Below are 18,623 nucleotides of genomic sequence, written 5' to 3'. Positions count from 1 at the left end.
TGATATCTCAGGGAGTGGGACCGGGGTAATCACACTTTAAAATTCCCAGGGTGACTGATTCTGATGTAAAGTAGGGAACCCTGAATCATCCGCGTTTTGCAAATAAGGAAACTGAGGCCAGAGGAGGTTAAATGATAGACGAGTGGCACAAAATCCGTTCATACCATCATTACGATTTTATTTTATTTTTTGTACTTGCATTTTAATACGCCATGCGTTCTGAACACCAGAGAACAACAAAAAAAGAGTAACTGCTGCATGGTGTTAGAGCTGGCCGGACCCTGAAGTGCCTAGTTCTGTTTTCGAGGCGAATTCTGCCTTTCATTCATTAACACCTCCGCAGTCGCGTCGGGAGTGAGGGAAGGGGGCATGTGCACACCAAGCTCCTCAACCCTCAACGGACAGCTCAAGCTCTGGACCCAAGGCCGAGCGGACGTTCCAAGGGCCAGACGGCTAACACTGCAGCCCAGGCGCCGGCCCCTCGGTCCCCACCCCTGAGGACGTGGCGGGGACTCCGGCCGGGGTCCTGTAGGGCTGCGGGCCGCGCGCGGAGCACACCTGGCGGGGACGCACCTGGCAGAGCGCTCTGCCCGGCCCAGGGACACCCAGGAATGCGCGGGACCCTGCCGACGACCGAACCCGCAGGACCGCCCACCCTACTTACCCCGGCGTGATAAACCTTGTTCGCTCTCTTAATCTTAATGTCCAGGGAGGTCCCCATTTTCGATTACTCGGCTGAGGGAGCGACTTCCTGACGCGCGTGACCCGAGGGGAAGGCGAGTCGCCCCGCCCCTCCGAGCCGGCCACGCCCCTTTCTCCTCGCCGCCTGCAGCCGTTTCTGGAGACCTCGCTCGCGATTCCGGATCGACTCCCCCGCCTTCCTTTTTCCGGTGCAGGGGCGGGCCTTAGAGCGGGCTGAAGATCTGTCACTCTTCGCCCCGCCCCTGCCGGGCGTGAGGGGCGGGACCAGGCCAGCCCCACCCTTTCCGTAAAGACGCTCTTAACACCGGAAATGCCCTCTCTCCCTGGTTTACGGAGGGGGGAGGAGGGGAGAAGAAAACGGCTATCTCCCAGCATGCCCCGCGGTGGTGGGAGGCGCCGTGGCCGCGGCGCGGGCCCTGCCAATGCCGGAGAGGTGAGGCTCCCGTCAGACTGGGCGGCGCACAGGCGGTAGGCTAAGGAGTGGACGTTAAGGTCGTGATAGCCGGGGAGTGCGTTCCCGCCCTAGTTTCCTTCCTCTCGTCGTCTCTAGTCCTCCCCCGGTCTCTCCCGGGGGTTCTGAGGACCGGCGTCCTCGGTTCTGCGGCGTTGCCTCCCCTCCCCGCGGCCCCGCGCTCCGCCTCTGCCGCCGGGCCGGGAGCCAAGATCTCGGGGAAGCGCCGGATGGCCTCGCCCGGCTCCGAGCCGCAGCGCTGGGTACCCGGGAGCCGGGGCCGCGGGGCCTTGTGGGTACTCCCCCGGCGCGCGCCCTGCAACGGTGCTGAATATTCATGGCGGTGCGCAGAGTGCTGGCAGGCGCGGCCCGCAGGCCCTCGTCCCGGCGGCGCGTGGACCCACCGGACCTGCCGGGTCTCCTTTTTACTCCCGGCCAGAGATGTCTGAACCAGACACGAGACACAGATTGGTTTGGGGGGCAGAGGTGTCCCCAGGCAGGGCAGCAGTACAGAGTTAGGCGACACACTGCTTTGACTGAAGTAAAATTCCCTGTAGGTGTTTTAAACCAGGACTTTTCCAGTAAGCCCAGAGGTAATATTTCGTTATTTTGGTAACTGGCAGTGGGGTGGAGAAGTGCTTTTTGTTTTTAAATTCCTTGGTTCTGATGTCCGTGTTTTCAAGTGCATCACGTTTAAGATTACATTAGAAATTTTCAGTAAAACAATTTCATGAGTCCGTATCACCGGCGCCTCCCTCTTGAGAATTTAAGGCATTTTATAGGACGACCGGGATGGTGCTGTAGCTACAATTGCTTTTGAAGGGTGATACAAGGTGGTATTTCCCAATACTCAGGTCTCCGGTTTCAGCTCTTCCTCTGCCCCCAGGGCTTCAGTCTCTTTGGATGTCTTCCTGCGACTCAAACTCAGCAATTCTAAGAACAGTTCATTAGGGATTAAATAATCACAGTCTAGTCTCCTTGCAATTCAGGAAATGAATCCCTCTCCACTGGACTCACCCATCATTTCCAACTGGTAAAATATCAATCTCTGTAGACAATGCAGGGAAGCAGGAAAAGAAACAAGGATCCCCATTCTAGACGTGTTGGCTCAGCAAACCTGCTTTATACTTAGTTTACAACAGAACACTTCTTGTTCCTGGAGGTCAGGTATGCCATGTTTTACTCATCTTCGTAGGGTGTACACTATCTTTATGGAATGCTAGTGCAGGGCAAAGAGCTTTTGTTCCAGCAATTACCAGTGTAATCCATTTTTGAGCCCTCTCTGTGTGATGGCTTCCAAACAGGAAACAGTCCAGTTTTCTCCAATCACCGCTCTTTTGAATCTTTCCATCCCTTAACCACACCTTAGGCCATATCCCTAACTTCCTGGTCAATTTCAGTTAGTAAGAATCAGACCATGTCAAAGTGCCAATCTCCTAACTTGACTGGGACGCCAGATCCTTAGTGGAGGTGGGAGGGTGCGAGTCATGGTCCTGGCTCTTGGACACTTCTTCAGTGTCCTCATCAGGCCTGGCTTCTGTGTTAGGCAAGCATTGGGTAACTGGCCTCTGCCCAAAGTTCTCTCTTGATTGGTTCCTGCTTACATGGATAACTGGCCCTTGCTGGAAACTTTCAGGGGACACCTATGAGGAGGTCTTGTGGGCTTTTTCCCTTCCATACACTTCCATGGGAGGTTGATCTCCAGCCTGACCTTTTCCATCACCCCCCTGCCAGCACCCAATAGTGCACTCAGCCTTTCGGTGAGGGTTCAGCAAGACAGCTCAAGACAGTCTATCTTCCACAGAGTCCACGTGACTCAGAAATGCACATCCTTACCACACAAAAGGGCTGGACTGGAAGCTGACCGAAGGCCTCTCCTCTCCACCCTGCTATCTGTCTTCAGTTTTCTTGCTCCCTCCTGAAATCCCACTAAACATCTTTTAGTGGAGGCTGTGATGCTCTGCTCAGACCTTTTGGGACTAAGGGACATGCTCCCGAGCTGCTGAGAGTTTTGCTCTCAAGAGCTGTCAGCTCAGCCACTCTTCACAACTTGCCCTTGGGTAAAGAAAACCACTTTGCCCAATGTCATGGTCTTTTGGTTGGAGGGGGAAGGTTTGGGGGACAGCCCACATCCAATGACTAGTCTATTTACGATATAAACACCTCTTCCAGTTTGGAACAACTCTGAAGGACAGGTCAGCTCCCTATATTAGTTATCTACTGTGTAAAAAGTTACCTTCAACAATTAATAGTTTAACACAACAGACATGTTTGATCTCATAGTATCTGTGAGTCAGGAAATCAGAAGCAGCTTCCCTGGGTAGTTTTGGCTCAAAGGCTCAGGTGGTCACAGCCAACATGTTAGACAAGGCCACAGTCTCCAAGGCTGGAGAGCCGACTTCCAAGATGGTGCCCTTACGTGGCTATGGGATGGAGCCCTCAGTTCCTCACCACCGGAGACTACCCAGAGGCTGCATGAGAGTGTTCACAGCATGGCACTCTGCTCCCAGTGGCTGGGGAGCCTTGGCTGTGATTGCATCACAATTAAACTTCTTCCTCTGCCCAACCCAGTCCTGCTTGCTTCACCTCCACCCCCACACCTGTTGATCTGGAGAGTACCCCCTAATATATTTGCTGCACGTTAATCTCCAGCTCAGGACCTGCCCCCTGGCAGCCCAGCCTTTAACAATCCTGTCACATGAGCTTCCTGACTTAACTCCTCTGAGCCTCTGTAAAATGATCTCAGTACCTTCATTATAAAGTTGACAAAATTCATAATGACTCACATATACGTTAAATACTTGTGGTGGGCCAGGCACTGTTGTAAGCACCTTAAATATTTTAATTTGTTCTGTCCTTACAGGGACAATTACAGTTCCGTCACCTTACAAAAGGGAAAAAAACTGAGGCAGGGAAGGATTAACGGACTCACCCAAAGCCATGTAGCAACTAAATGGCGGCCACTCATTTGGATCCAGAGCTCCCATGTGCCATCACCAGTCACCATGCTCCATATGTGCACGTGACAAATGTCTGGGCAGTGCAAGGGGACACAGCGTCTTAAGGAAAAGCCCGGGCAAAGGACTGCCAATCAAATGTGAAAATCAAGCAGGGGTGCAACTTACAGGCAAAGGCAATTCTGCAGAAACTGATAGTGAAGATACACGGTAAGAGCCATAGGAGAGTCGTGTGGCGTATTAGCTTACTGGGGCCGCCGTCACAAAGTAGTGCAGATGAGCAGCTCAGAGCAACAAACATGGTTCTCTCGCTTGGTTGTGGAGACTGAGGTCTGGAAACAAGGCGTCAGCAGGGTCAGTTCCTTTCAAGGGCTGCGAGGGAAGGTCCTCTTTCTTCCTTCTCTCCCTGGCTTGCATATGGGTGTCGTCTTCTGCACTCTTCACGTTGCCTTTTATGTGTCTTCACCATCACATCACTTTCTCCCTGTGTTGGCATCTCTCTCTAAGTGCTCCCTTTTTGTAAGGACACACTCATGTTGGAGTAGGGCTCGCAGTCATGACCTCATTTTGACTTGATTGCCTCTGTAAAGACCCTGTTTCCAATGACAGTCACGTTGTGAGGTACTGGGGGTTAGGAGTTCACTAAATGAATTGAACCTGTAACATGTAACAACAATATATATACAGCGAAAATAGTTAGATAAATGGACAGTTAGTAGAAGATTTTATTTTATTTTTTTAAAAGATTTTATTTGTATGACAGAGAGATCACAAGTAGGCAGAGAGGCAGGCAGAGAGAGAGGAGGAAGCAGGCTCCCTGCTGAGCAGAGAGCCCGATGCGGGGCTCAATCCCAGGACCCTGAGATCATGACCTGAGCTGAAGGCAGAGGCTTAACCCACTGAGCCACGCAGGCGCCCCATTAGTAGATTTTAACACAACTCGCTCTGTCAGAGATTGAGTACATAAACAATAAAGGGACAGAGGATTTTAACAAAGTAATTAAGAAGTACAATTAAATATAATGGGATCACAGGGGATTCACCTTTTCAAGTGTCTGTATGCATTTATAAGCATTGATTATATACTGCCACAAAGAAAATCTCATATTCAATTAACTAAGTACAGTCCAGATCCTTTAACCACCCCAATTTTAACTATTTCAAAATTTAGACAACCTCCCCCAAATATATGAGGTCAAGGAGCAAATAAAAATAAGGTAACCGGGACACCTGGGTGGCTCAGTTGGTTAAGCGGCTGCCTTCGGCTCAGGTCATGATCCCAGCGTCCTGGGATCGAGTCCCACATCAGGCTCCTTGCTCAGCAGGGAGCCTGCTTCTCCCTCTGCCTCTGCCTGCCTCTCTGTCTGCCTGTGCTCACTCTCTCTGACAAATAAATAAATAAAACCTTTAAAAAAAAAAAAAAAGGTAACCAACTGAAAATAAGAAAGTGTGAATGCTTCATGCCAAAGCCTGTGGGAAACACCAAAGAAAGAAACCTCTGAAAAATTATTAGAAAACACTTTAAATATTTGGCCACAGTGAAATGACAGGATATGTGGAATTTATTTTAAATTAACTCCAGGGGAAGGGAAGAAAAAAGGAGAGGAGCTGTGGTTGGGCTAGGGCCATAGGTGAGAGATGTTGATAATTACCGAGGCTGAGTGATAGGGACATGAAGCTTTATTATACGATTCTCTGTGCTTTTCTGTACGTTTGAATTCCGTGGTAGAAGCAGACAATATTGTTGAAATATTAGCCAAGTTTTTTTTTTTTTTTTTTTATCCCTTGTAATTTCTAGTAGGCTCCCCGCTGCCCCCAATTCTCCCTCCATCAAATTTATGCCCCGGGTCACGAAATGTTTGATAAAGAGCACTTTGCCAAAGACACGGCCCTGTGTCTGATCTAGAAGAAAAGACACAAAAAGAGAACAGAACGAAGGACATCTTGGGGCAGGGTCTGGCTGCCTGCCCGTCATCTGGAGTTGCTATCCCAGCTGAGGATGGGAATGGGCCAGGTTAGAGAAAAGGACAGAAAAAAGCAGAGAGCCTGAGTGAAAGAGCCCAGGATTAGAAGACCCTGCAAGAGTGAGTTGCAGGTTGGGTCAGCACTGGCTTATTCTAAGAACCCCTCAGATGGTTCTTAGCGTGGTGTTGCCTATGCCGGGATGGGACTGCAAACTACTCCTGCTGGGATACTGGCCAAGATGTATGGCATTTTTGAACCATACACTCTTCCCGTGCCAGATAGAGTGTTTCAGGGAGAAAGCAAGAAGGAGAATGGGGGTGGGCAAAGAGAGTGTAATACTCTATCAACTGAATTCGAACTAAATAGTAACATTGATTTTTTTCCCCCACCCTCAGCAGAAATGGTTGCTGGAGAGCTAAATTGGGTTAATCTACAGAGAAATGAAGACTGTTACTTTTTTTGACCAGTTATGTGTTATGCCTGCAGATTTTAAAACAGCTACGTATACAAAAATTAATAGGCATTTCTATTTAACAGCAGTAACCAGTTGGAGAATAAAATGAAAATAAGGATTGCATGTTCAATAGCAATAAAAATATAAAACACACGAGTAATTTGAATGTAATATATGATTGAGTTACATGAATAAAACTATAAGGCTGAATTAAGAGATACAAAATATGAAAAATGGAGAAATGTACAGTATTTCTGAAGAGGAAATCTCATTTTTTTTAAAATGTCCAGTCTTACGAAATTAATTTTTAGGCTTAACTAATTCCTCTCAATATAATTTTTAACGAGTGAACTTAATGAAATTTTTCTTTAAAAATAATGGAATTGATGTATCTTTTTAAAAAGTTAATTGTAGGGAAAAGAGCTTTACGCATCATTTTGGCATAAGATCAATTGGACAGAGAAGCTCAGAACAGATTCCAATATGTTAGTATATGAGATTTTAATATATGGTAAAAGATACCATAAATCTGTAGAGAACAGAGGAGAAAAAAAATTGGTAATATATACCAAAGCCTGTAAAATGTTTATATTCTTCGACCTAGTAATTTATCTCAAGAAAATAATCCTAAATTTGGAAAAGAAAAAAAAAAAGGTCTTTAAACTCCCTGACATTCACAGCAAATTATTAATAATAAAAAAGTAGAAACAACCTAATTGACAAAATGGGCATGGTTTGGTAAACTATGACTCCAATTCAGTGAGATAGTATCTGTCACTAAAAACATGACTATACTGAAAGAAATACAATAAATTATAAATTGATGGAGTATAAGACTCAATATTATTAAGATGTCCATTCTTCCACCCAGTGCAATCCCATTCTACAATCCCAGCAGCCTTTTGTTAGAAATGGACAAACTAATTTAAAAATTTATATGATAATGCAAATCACCTAGAATAGCAAGTATAATTTTGAAAAAGAAGAACAAATTTGGAGGATTTATACTGCGTGACTTTTAAGACCTAATATAAAAGAATGGTCAAAAAAAATTAAAAATAAAATCAATGGTCAAGCCTTAAAGATCAACAAATACATCAATGGAATGAAGTAGGAAGCTAGGAAGCCCAGAAATAAACTCAATAAGTATGTAGTCAACAAAATCTTATAAGTTTTAACAAAAGTGCCAAGGTAATTTTGATGGGGAAAGGGAAACCTTTTCAACATACAGTTTGGAACAACTAAATATTTGCAAAATGATGAAAAGTTGATTAAAAAAAATTAACCTCAGTCCTTACCTCACACCATATACAAAAATTAACTTGGAATAGATCATAGACCTAAATGTTAAAAGGTTAAATTTTCTGAAAGAACACATAGGAGACAATCTTCCTGACATTGGGGTAGACAAAAAAAGTCTTAGACTAAACATAAAAATCCTGAATTATGAAAGAAGAAATGGTAAATTATACTTCAGCTGTTCCAGATACACAACTAAGAAAACCAAAAGGCAAGCAACACATTGGGAGAAAATATTAACAGTACACATATCTGACTAATATATAAGAATGTATTTAAAAACCTCTGGGGCACCTGGGTGGCTCAGTGGGTTAAGCTGCTGCCTTCGGCTCAGGTCATGATCTCAGGGTCCTGGGATCGAGTCCCGCATCGGGCTCTCTGCTCAGCGGGGAGCCTGCTTCCCTCTCTCTCTCTGCCTGCCTCTCTGTCTACTGTGATCTCTCTCTGTCAAATAAATAAATAAAATCTTAAAAAAAAAAATATATGCACATATATATATACACACACACATATGTACATATATGTGTGTATATATATATACACACACACACACATATACACGTGTGTATATATATATATGGTTTTAAAACTGTGTGTGTGTGTGGTTTTAAAACTGTATAGACACACACACACACGGGATGTGTTTAATTTTCTTATTTTTACAAAATATTTTATTTTTGGGGTTCCTGGGATTAAAGCATCTGCCTTCGGCTCAGGTCCTGAGATCAAGCCCCACGTTGGGCTCTCTGCTCAGCAGGAAGCCTGCTTCCCCCTCTCTCTCTGCCTCTCTGCCTACTTGTGATCTCTCTCTCTTTCTGTCAAATAAATAAATAAAATCTTTAAAAAAATATTTTATTTATTTATTTGAGAGAGAGTCGGAGAGAGGCAGGACTGAGGGGCAAAGGGAGAGAGAGTCTCAAGCAGATTCTGAGCTGAGCTCGGAGTCCAATGCGGACTGAGATCATGACCTGAGCTGAAACCAAGAGTTAGACGCTTAACCGACTGAGCCACCCAGATGCCCTGGCTGTGTTTTATTTTATATAAGTTATACTTTTATATAAACTATACTTCTATAAGTTGACTTTAGAACTAAATTTTATAGTTATGAAGATCATATTCTAACATTAGAAAATGATTGTGTTAAAATCAAAGATTAAAAGGAATACAGAATTTTATCTGTATGATTACTGCTATGAAAAACAGGCAAATAAAAATTAAACAAAACATGTGCAATGTAAGTTTCTGACTTAAACAAACAAAAAGCACAGAAAATCTAGCAGAAAAACAAATGCCCCTGGACTATCAACAGTGCCTATACTGCGGTATTTAGGACATGGGTACCTTTTGTTTTTCTTTGCTCTTCTCACAAATATGCATGATTTCAAAATTATTTGCCATCAGATTTAAAGTATTTATTGTTAAGGTTAAGAGCACCCAGCTGGCTCAGTTAGTGGAACGAGAGACTCTGGATCTCAGGGTTGTGAGTTCGAGCACCATGCTGGGCATAGAGATTACTTTAAAAAATAAAGCAAAATCTTTGAAGTATTTACTATTAATGTTAAATATATACATATATATGTCATTAAAGTTTAAGAGAGGAAGGAGGAATTCATTGATAAGGGCAGAGTCAGGATTCTTCCAACTGCCAAGAGTCAGAAACCAATTTAAATGATCTGAAACAAACCACGGATATATTGGCTCTCCTAACTGAAGTCATGGATGGAGTTGTTTTCAGTTACATACAAGATTAATTTACTCATTGCTGGATGTTCTTCCTTACGAGAGATCCTCACCATTTATAGGGGAGACATTTTAAATTTCTCTCCTATTAATAGGCAAATCAATGAATACTACATAATAAGCACTTTCGGCATTAAAAAGGCAGCACGGGTAGGGAAACTTGTTAAAACCACATATTTTATCTCTTACATTAATTTCATTTTCACAGCCTTGCAATAATTCAGCTTGGGTAAAGTGAAGATGTGGTGCCACGCGGGGTCTTTTCTGGGGTTGTGTTGTTGGCTTCTGTTCACCTGCAGTGACATAGGGTGTCATTTCCCATGGAGACACTGCCCATGCGCCAGCTGTAAACTTCCTACAGCAAAGCCAGCATGGGCCACGGTGTCCTGAGAGTTTGTGTACTGGAGTCACCCAGAACCCTAAAGCATAAATCCACTAAAAAAAAAAAAAAAAAATTGTTTTTTTTTTTAAATAATGAATGTAGCCAGAACTTATGCAAAACAAGCCCCCCAGAATGTGTACTTTGGAGTAAAGCTAACAACTCTGGGAAGAGTAGAACAAGATGATGTCAGGGAGGAAATCACAGAAATTGACTTGGTTTCCTGTCATTGCTCATGAAGGTCTAGGGCACATCAGGGATGGGGCTCACTACGGTTTAGGCATGGTGGTGGCCCCCTTCCCATGCTGTCTCCATTATCAGCTGCAGGAGTGTCCTACTGGGTTTTCCTGGAATCCCATAAGGGCTGGGTGGTCAGGAGGGATCAGGTGCTACCACAGCCCGGGAAGTTCCACATCTTGGTTCACCCTCTCTGACCCCGGGTGAGCAGGACAATGGCTGCACACCCCAGATGAGGTGTCCTCTATTCCATTTCAGTTATGGATCCATTGATTTAGATTCTCAGCCATCACAGAGCTCTTTTTGGTTTACCTGGGCAGTATCTATATTAATCTTAAATATACACCTAATCTGAAAATAGGTAAGGATTGAGAATCAGGGAAATACTGGATAATTCTACAGAACTCCACCTTTAAATTCCAGTTATAAATCCATATGATCAAGGCATTAGCACAAAGGACTAAGGATATAGTTTCAGGAATATTTGTAGTCTGCTGCCCTGGGGTATCTACTAAACTGAACATGCATGTTTCCCAGGGACCTTGGGGGCATCTATGACTTGAAACTCATACTCAAATAAGAGATATTGGTGGATGGATAGGCCTGTGATAAAACAAACATAGCCAAGCATTAATTCTAGAATCTAGGTGTTTGATATATGTCTGTTCACCCTATAATTTTTTTGACTTCATTCTGTGTTTGAAAATTTTAAAATAAAAGTTGGGGTAAACATGGAAATAGAAATACACAATTTACATGGAAAATATATCATTCATTCATTTGACCAGTTGTCCCACATCCATTTATGGGTGCCAAGTATACATCATGCTAAATCTCGAGGACTTACTGGGGAACAGCAGACAAGGTTTTTCCCTTCCTGTAGCGTACAGCCTAGAAGGGAAAAGAGGATTGAGGAAGCAATTCCAGCAGCATGAAGAGTCATTATTGTAGGGCCTCTGGTGATCTTGTCTTACTTTGACCACCTCTGTAAAGACCCTATCTCCAAATAAGGTCACATTCTGAGCTCCTGGAATTAGGACTCTACCACAATTTTTTTTGCAGAGACACAATTCAAACTACAACATGAGATGATAAGCTTTGCATTCTAGAAAGATCTTTCTGGCTGTAATGTGCAAAATGTATTGAAGAGTAACATCTCACTAAACATCTCAGTTTTGTAGAAATCTTAGCAAGAAACAATAGTGACTGGACAATAATCATGGCAATAATGTAGGAAGAAAGAAGTGGGCCAAGAGAGGACATCTCAAGGGCTATCCCTGATGTGATTTGATTAGTGAAGAGGTGTGAGTTAGGGGAGCAAGAGGGCTTCTACCTGTAGATGAGAGGGCAGGATCCCCAATGAGGTCTCACCCAAAGCCCATTCCCAAGAGGTATACCCATGCAGCCTTCATGAATCTTATGGGAAGCTCGGGGAAGCATCCCCATCTCCTGCTTCTCCATCCCCTGGTGCCTTACTTCTACTCTGAGATGCACCTCCTCCAGCCACCACACCCTCATTCAGTAAGAAGTCAAATTACCCACTTACTGGTAATCGGTAGATCACTCAGTACACGCAAAGTTCTGGACGAAAATCTCTTTTATTTGCTTCTGAAATCACCGAACTTCCATTTTATGTTCTTCTCTCCTGGAAGGTATTTATGTGAATGTTTCTCTCCCTTCCTTCTTCCTTCTTTCCTTCCTTCCTCCGGGAACATTGGTCTCAGGGCTACACAGAGAACTTGCTGCATTACTCCAAAGATCGGCATGAGACTAGTAGCTGTTAGGTAAAATCCATCTGCTTCTGGAATTTAGCACACTTCCATGTGAATTCAATTCATTTTCCACCCAAAATGTACATACAATTTTAGAAAGTTAGAAACACTGGAGGGACTACTGGATGTCCCCCCAAAGATATCCTCCTTTTCCCTTGTAGTAGTAGAAACCCCAATTTCTAAAAAGATTTTATTTATTTATTTTAGAGAGGTGGAGGGGGGAGCAGCAGAAGGTGAGGGAGGGAGAGAGAGAGAATCTCGAGCAGACTCTCCACTGAGCACAGAGCCTGATGCAGGGCTCGACCTCATGATCCTGAGGTCATGATCTGAGCTGAAACCAAGAGTCAGATGTTCAGCTGACTGAGCCACCACGTGCCTGAGGCACCCGCCCCCCCCCCCACTTTTTTTAAGCTGGGTCTATCCAGAATAATGTCTACACTTCTCAGTCACACTTATCACTAGGTGTGGCCGTATGACCAAGTTTTGGCCAAAAGGATGTTCATGAAAGCCAAGAGTGCAGCTCTCAAAAGTATGTTTGAAAAGAGAGTGCAAATCCTTCTTTTTTCCTTTGCTTGTCCTCCTAGTTAGAATTTGGATGTGCTGACGACAGTCTGAGGGGTCCTCCTGGATCACGCGATGGAGGCTGCTTGCTGAGGAATGGAAGCAGGACAAGGCAAAAGCAGCCTGAGCTCCTCGTGATCGTTGCCTCCCCCGTACTGATAATGATGGCCTCCATTTAACTGAGAGAAAAGTAAACTTCCTTGTTGGAATAGATAGAATAGTACTCCTTCCCTACTTCCCCCCAAAAGGGAAGTTCACATCCTAATGCCTGGAAACTGTGAATATGTTATCTTACAAAAGGGATGTTGCAGATGAGTTGAGAACATTGAGAGGAGATGATTTGGGTGGGCCCCATGTCAACAAAAGGGGGCTTATAAGAAGGAGGTAGGAATGTCAGAGGCGGAGCTATTAGCAGCTAAGTTTAGAGGGATTCACCTTGAAAACAGAAAGAAGGGACATAATAAACCAAGGAGCATGAGTGCCCTTGAGGAACTGGAAAAGTCAAGGAAACAGATTCTCCCCTAGTTGCTCCAGAAGGAACCAGATTTGCAGGTCCTTGACTTTAGTTCCAGAAATCTCATTTCTGATGTGGGACCTCTAAAACTATAAGAGAATAAATGTGCATTGTTTTAAGCCACTAAGTTCATGGGAATTTGTTAGAGTAACAAAAGGAAACCAATTATCACCTGCTTCAGTGACTCTTATTTTGTGACTTCTGATGCCTGCAGCTGACTCCAGTCCTAACAGAACCGAAGACGGTGCACTGATCAAGTAGTTGAACGCCAAGAACTCTGTAGGCAGGTAGGAAAAAATGATGACCTTTAGGACGTGGCCATGAGACATTGAGTAGCACGTTCCCATTGCTACCTTAGAAGGCGTACCGCCTACTGACCAAGGCAGAGCATCCAGAAAAAAATGGTTGGAAGCTTTCAGAATCTGGAGCACATTCAGCTGCTTCCTGCCACTTCCTGAAAAGTCCAAAAGAGAGGTGAACTTGGGGGGGAAAGCCAGGCAGCCTGGACACAGAATGAAGAATGTGTTCTGCCAAGGAAACCCTTTCTGTCTGGAGTCTCTAATTTGACTCATAACCTGATAATTTGGAGTCTTGCTGAATTAAAAAACCCAAGCTCCTACACTCCATGCAAAGGCAGCCTGGGTAGGCAGTTTTACTGGGGCCTCGTGGTTTCACCAACTTCCTGTCTCAGTTTTTCTGTCTGTAGACGGTGAGAGCCAGTCAAGGGGCAAACATCAGTGTATGGGCGTTGTCTTCCTGTCTGAGGGCAGTGATCATTAGATTGAAGACAAGCAGGTAGGAGAGCAGAGCAAATAATTTTTTAGGGTAAGACTGTCTCAAATATTTTACCTCTAAAGTATCGCTGAATTCAGGCTTCACTGGGAATCCTGTTTTCTTAGGGTTTGCTAAATCTGGCAATCCTAAAGAGGAACAGACCAGAAACAAACATATCAGAAACCCAGAGGTTTGTGAAGATATTAATCATATTGATAAGAAAACTGCAAACTAGCCCCAAATTGCAGGGGACTGACCAATCCCTAAAGCAACTCCCAGGACCCTGTATCTGTTCGGTTCCCAGGCAGCAAATACTCTCTACTGCTCACTTCTGATGGGGCTTTTAAAGGTGAGGGACAAGGAAGTCCTCCTCAAGGGCAGGGACAGGAGGATATTGGGCAAGAAGAATTGTTCCAGAGCCAGAAGTATGCACATGGGCCAACCAAATAACTTACTCTGTTGCCGGAGAAGGGGGTCCTTACCATTCCTCTTCCCATAGGATTTGATCCCTGCTGTGGGCCGAGGACAGCTGGGTGTTCTTCTTGATTCCCCTTTCCAAATGGGGGTTTTTGCTATAACTATTTTTCCTACTGAACCTTTGTATATTGCTTGTTTTGAAGCAGAACTTTTCTTTAGGTGCATGGGTTTCCAAACCACAAGGAGCCCCTCCGCACTGATGAATAGCTCTGGACACCATCCATGAAGCAGGCTTTGGAGCTGAAGGGTGTGCTTGAATGGGACTCTGAGGTTGTCAATCTTGCAAAAGGGATGAGTCAGTACTACATGTTGGAAGATAGGTACATAGATATTTGGATGGCTGAAAGGGCAAGTTCGATTTTGTGATGGCTTGCTCTTCTCTTCCAACGTTCTCCCCTTGCTTGACAGCAGATGTCTTTTGTTGCAGTATGTTGGGATGTCCTGACTGAATTACAAGCTTATTCAGATACTAGAACCTTTATTTTCAGGTCAGACAGTGAGGCCTGGTGCGCATAGAGCCTCTGGCCAGAAGCAGGCCAGCCCTTTCGTTCCATCGTGCCTTTACCAGGGAACGCTCATGCAGGTAGCATGAGCACAGTCCACGTCAAACCACTCTCACTTCTGAGACCAATTACAAGTTTGTGGGATTCCCCAAACCATCCTCAGTTTCAGTCATTCACTGGAGAGTCTCACAGAACTCATTAAAAGCTGTTGTACTCGTAGTTACCGTTAATTAAAACAAAAGGATACAGATTAAAATCAGCCAAGGGTAGAAATCCAGAGGGCAGAGTCCAGGAAAGTACCCAAAGTGGAGCTTCCATTGTCCTCTCCCTGTGGAGTCATGGGCAGTGTACTCTCTTGGCATCAAGGAATGGCAACATACATGGAGTGCAGCCAACCAGGAAAGCCCATCCAAGCTCTGAGAGCAGAGTTCATAAGTCCTCTTGGTTTCCCATAGATTGATTCTCAGTCCCGAGCCCTCCTTGAAGCTGTACTACTACCTCATGACCCAAAGACCCCACCTTAAGTGTCCTTAAATCACATGGACTTGCTGACATGGCAGCCTCCGGTCTAGACACTCCAGTGGAGCTTGACGATCTATCGGAAGTAGAAGGCAAGGGCCAGAATGCTCTCGGGGCACACAGAGGTACTCTTCTGCAACAATAGAACCCGAGTTTTTAACTGAGCACAAAGTACCCGGAATCAAGAAACCCAACCTCCACCAGAATCCCAACCTCCCATGCATCTAGTTGTGACCATGTGACTTAATTCTAGGCAATGGGATGTGAGTAGAGTTGGTATTTGCCACTTCCAGGAAGTATCCTTAAATAGAGGAGCTTGTTCTCTTTCCCCTTCTTTCAGTTTGCTGCCCAGATGGGACTTGAAGAGCTGTCTTGGCCCATAAGGTGAAGCTTCACATTGAGGATGTGAGCAACCAGGTAGAAGGAACCTGGGCTCCTGTTGGTTGGGGCACCTTTCACACAACTGTTTAGAGAAAACATCTGAATCGTGTTTAAGCCACTGGACTTTGGGTTTTCTGTCATTTGCAGCAGGACCTAATTTGCTTGAAACTTACCCCCCCCCCTTTTTTTTAAACTTACTTTTATATTGTTTACATCTAGCTTTGTAAAACTCTATGCCCACTGGTTACTATCTAAATCACCCGCGTGCTATCAGATCCTTCCTGGTCATTGCCTCTCTGTGTCTGGGCTGGCTCCTGCCTCCCTGCAATTCTGGCCTTTCATCCCAAGCCTGTATCACACGCAGGTGCTTTATTTTCCATTTTCAGCTGAGGACAGGAAGGAACTGTTTTCTGGTTATTTGATCATCACACTTTCCATGACTAATGAAATTGGAGATTTGACTTAACACCTAAACTTTACCTAAATTTTGAGGTTGATTTTCTTGATACACCTTTTTAAAATTGAAGAACAGATTATTTGTTTCATGAGAATGAAGACTTACAGATCTTTCTAAGACCTGATATTTGAATTTTATCAAAATGTACCAGGGTTCCCTATGCCCATTTGCTTCACATCATGTTTCCAGAAAGCAGGAAAAACACCGAATCTTCAATTTTTATGTTTTTGGTGTTCTGTGGTTCTTTGTTATGAAGAACATCCTTTGTTCTTCACGAAAATTGTATCACAGCTTTTTCAGATAACTGAGAAATAATCATTAAAACTTCAAAGATGAACAAATACTACTTTTTACATTATAAAAACGGGAACTTTATCCTTTTTATTTAAGAATGTGGGACATTGGGATGCTGGTGTCATATGACCTCTGTCACCATCTTCATGGTTTATCAGTCTTGGAATTGGAGGTTGGAGGAGGACAGGAGAAATAACACTAAAACTCCAAAGTCTCACTTCTAATTTGCCTACGTTAATGATTTGATTTTCTCATTTTCGTGGTAGAAAGGGTGTGTGTGTGTGTGTGTGTGTCTATATAACACAAAAGTTTGGGATGCCTGGGTGGCACAGTCAGTTACGAATCTGACTTGATTTCAGCTCAGGTCCTGATCTCAGGACTATGGGATCAAGTCCGTGTGGGGCTCCGAGCTCAGTGCAGAGTCTGCTTAAGACTCTCCTTCTCTGCTCCTTCTCAAATAAATCAATCTTTAAAGGGGGTTGGGTCAATAAACCCAAACCAAAAAACAAAAACAAAAAACACAAAAATTAATTTTCGTGTTACTACTTAGGCAAAATTCAATGTTTGAAACCTCAATACATATCAGGAACATGTTTCTTAACTTTGCTCCATTATAATCCTAAGGAAAGAAAAAATGTGCACCACCTGCAGACTGGAAAAGTCATAAAGCCTTAGGAGGGTTACCTAACAGTAATTATTAGACAAGGGCTTGCCAGGGATTTGTTTCCTCAGTGAAAAAGCCTCATGGAATTTTCTTGCTGAAAGGGACCTAAAAACTTATCACCACGAGTGCCCTCCTTTTCTAGATGAAACAACCAAGACCCCGGGGAAATCAACGTTGATGCCAAAGATCAACTGCTGATTAACAGCAAAGCCAGAAGCAGCACCCGGGTTGGGTCTGGCTCCCGGTCAGAGCCCCTTCGGAACCTGCCGTGTCCCCTCAATGACGGGTACAGAAGTTTGCTACCATCAAGGTTAAGATAAAAGATCTCCTAAGCTGCAGATGCACCTTCACAAAAACAACTGGATCCACTTAACTCATGCTCTTCTGATGGGAAAGAAACTTGTATTCGGGGGAAGCAAAAGGTTTCTGTCTCCAGAGTAATTCAGAAACGATTTTTCTGCCAAACCAACCAAGGAAAGAACACGTAGGTTTCCAAAGTTCATCAGCAAACACAGATCGCCTGAAGAATAACACCCAGGTCCTGTTTCCTCCCAAGATGATATACGCTTGAAGATGAAAATGACTCAACTTCCTATCTCCCACCGCACCTAGCCCATAGTTGCTGTTAAAATTTCTTTTTAATGAATGAAGTATATAAATCATTGCTTTATACCCTGGCATTGTGCCCTTTTCCAAAGAAGCACTTCATAAACATGTGTCTAATTTCCTGTGCTGTCAGAAATAATTGTTTAATCATACTGTTAAAAATAAAGACCTCCAGGGCCCACTGAACTAAATTCTCCAAACCACTAGATACTCTTTCCTCTTTGGGCCACTCAGCTGTGCAGCCGGAAATGGATCGTGGGGGGAGAGCGGTAGCTCTTCTGCAAATACCCCGGAATGTGGGCTATGTCAGAAAGTGTTTGGAGAATGCCTCCAAAGCTGAGAAAGTATTTCCAAAGCAATATACACGCAAAGATATTTGAACCAGAAGCTATGCACTCCAAAACAGATGCACTGAGCACGTTCACAGAATATCACATCTTTATCACGTTTAGGAGCTGCAGCCCATTCCTGTGAACCCAAGAATTAAGGTGATTATAAAACATGCATGCCACAGACTGGTATGCTTGCAATAGATCATGTAGTTTTACATGGATCTTCCTATATAGTAAAATACATATGAAATTGTGATTAAGCACACAGGCATATGATAAATCTTACCTGATCAATGACATTAGCAAGTTTCAGAAAAAACCTGCTTTCAACAATTGTATCCTATAAAAGACATGCAATGCCTTTTCACTGAAAAATAGGTATCATTATTTGAAATCTGAGAACAAAGGTTGAGTGTTGAAGCAACATTCCGTAAACTATCCTCTCGTGTTCTCTGCCAGCTGACAGAGTTGAAACGAACTGCAGGTTTCCTCTCCAACAGGTGAAGGGAGCCTTTTGGATGGGTGGAAGTGTTGGAAAATGGGATTCATTCATAATATACATGTAAATACGGAGATCTGCTAAAA

At 44.0% G+C, this 18,623-nt stretch overlaps 1 protein-coding gene and 1 long non-coding RNA gene across 2 annotated transcripts in view; one reads left to right on the top strand and one right to left on the bottom strand.

Annotated features, from left to right (window-relative positions):
* Window positions 1-1,586, bottom strand: part of VPS26C (VPS26 endosomal protein sorting factor C) — a 43,715-nt gene extending 42,129 nt beyond the window's left edge. The window contains exon 1 of the mRNA XM_080806866.1: window positions 665-1,586. Within this exon, the coding sequence (XP_080662992.1) occupies window positions 665-721 (57 nt within the window). The 5' untranslated portion in view covers window positions 722-1,586. The remainder of the gene's footprint in view (window positions 1-664) is intronic.
* LOC308344983 lies at window positions 1,051-17,903 on the top strand. The gene is made up of 3 exons (XR_013967030.1): window positions 1,051-1,135; window positions 4,017-4,320; window positions 17,243-17,903. It is a non-coding gene; the product is annotated as an uncharacterized lncRNA (long non-coding RNA).
* The last annotated feature ends 720 nt before the right edge of the window (window positions 17,904-18,623 follow it).

Source organism: Martes martes (genome assembly GCF_963455335.1).
Source record: "Martes martes genome assembly, chromosome: 1".
NCBI lineage: Eukaryota > Metazoa > Chordata > Mammalia > Carnivora > Mustelidae > Martes > Martes martes.
The sequence above is the reverse complement of the archived record's forward strand: the minus strand, read 5'-3'. Positions and strand labels throughout refer to the sequence as shown.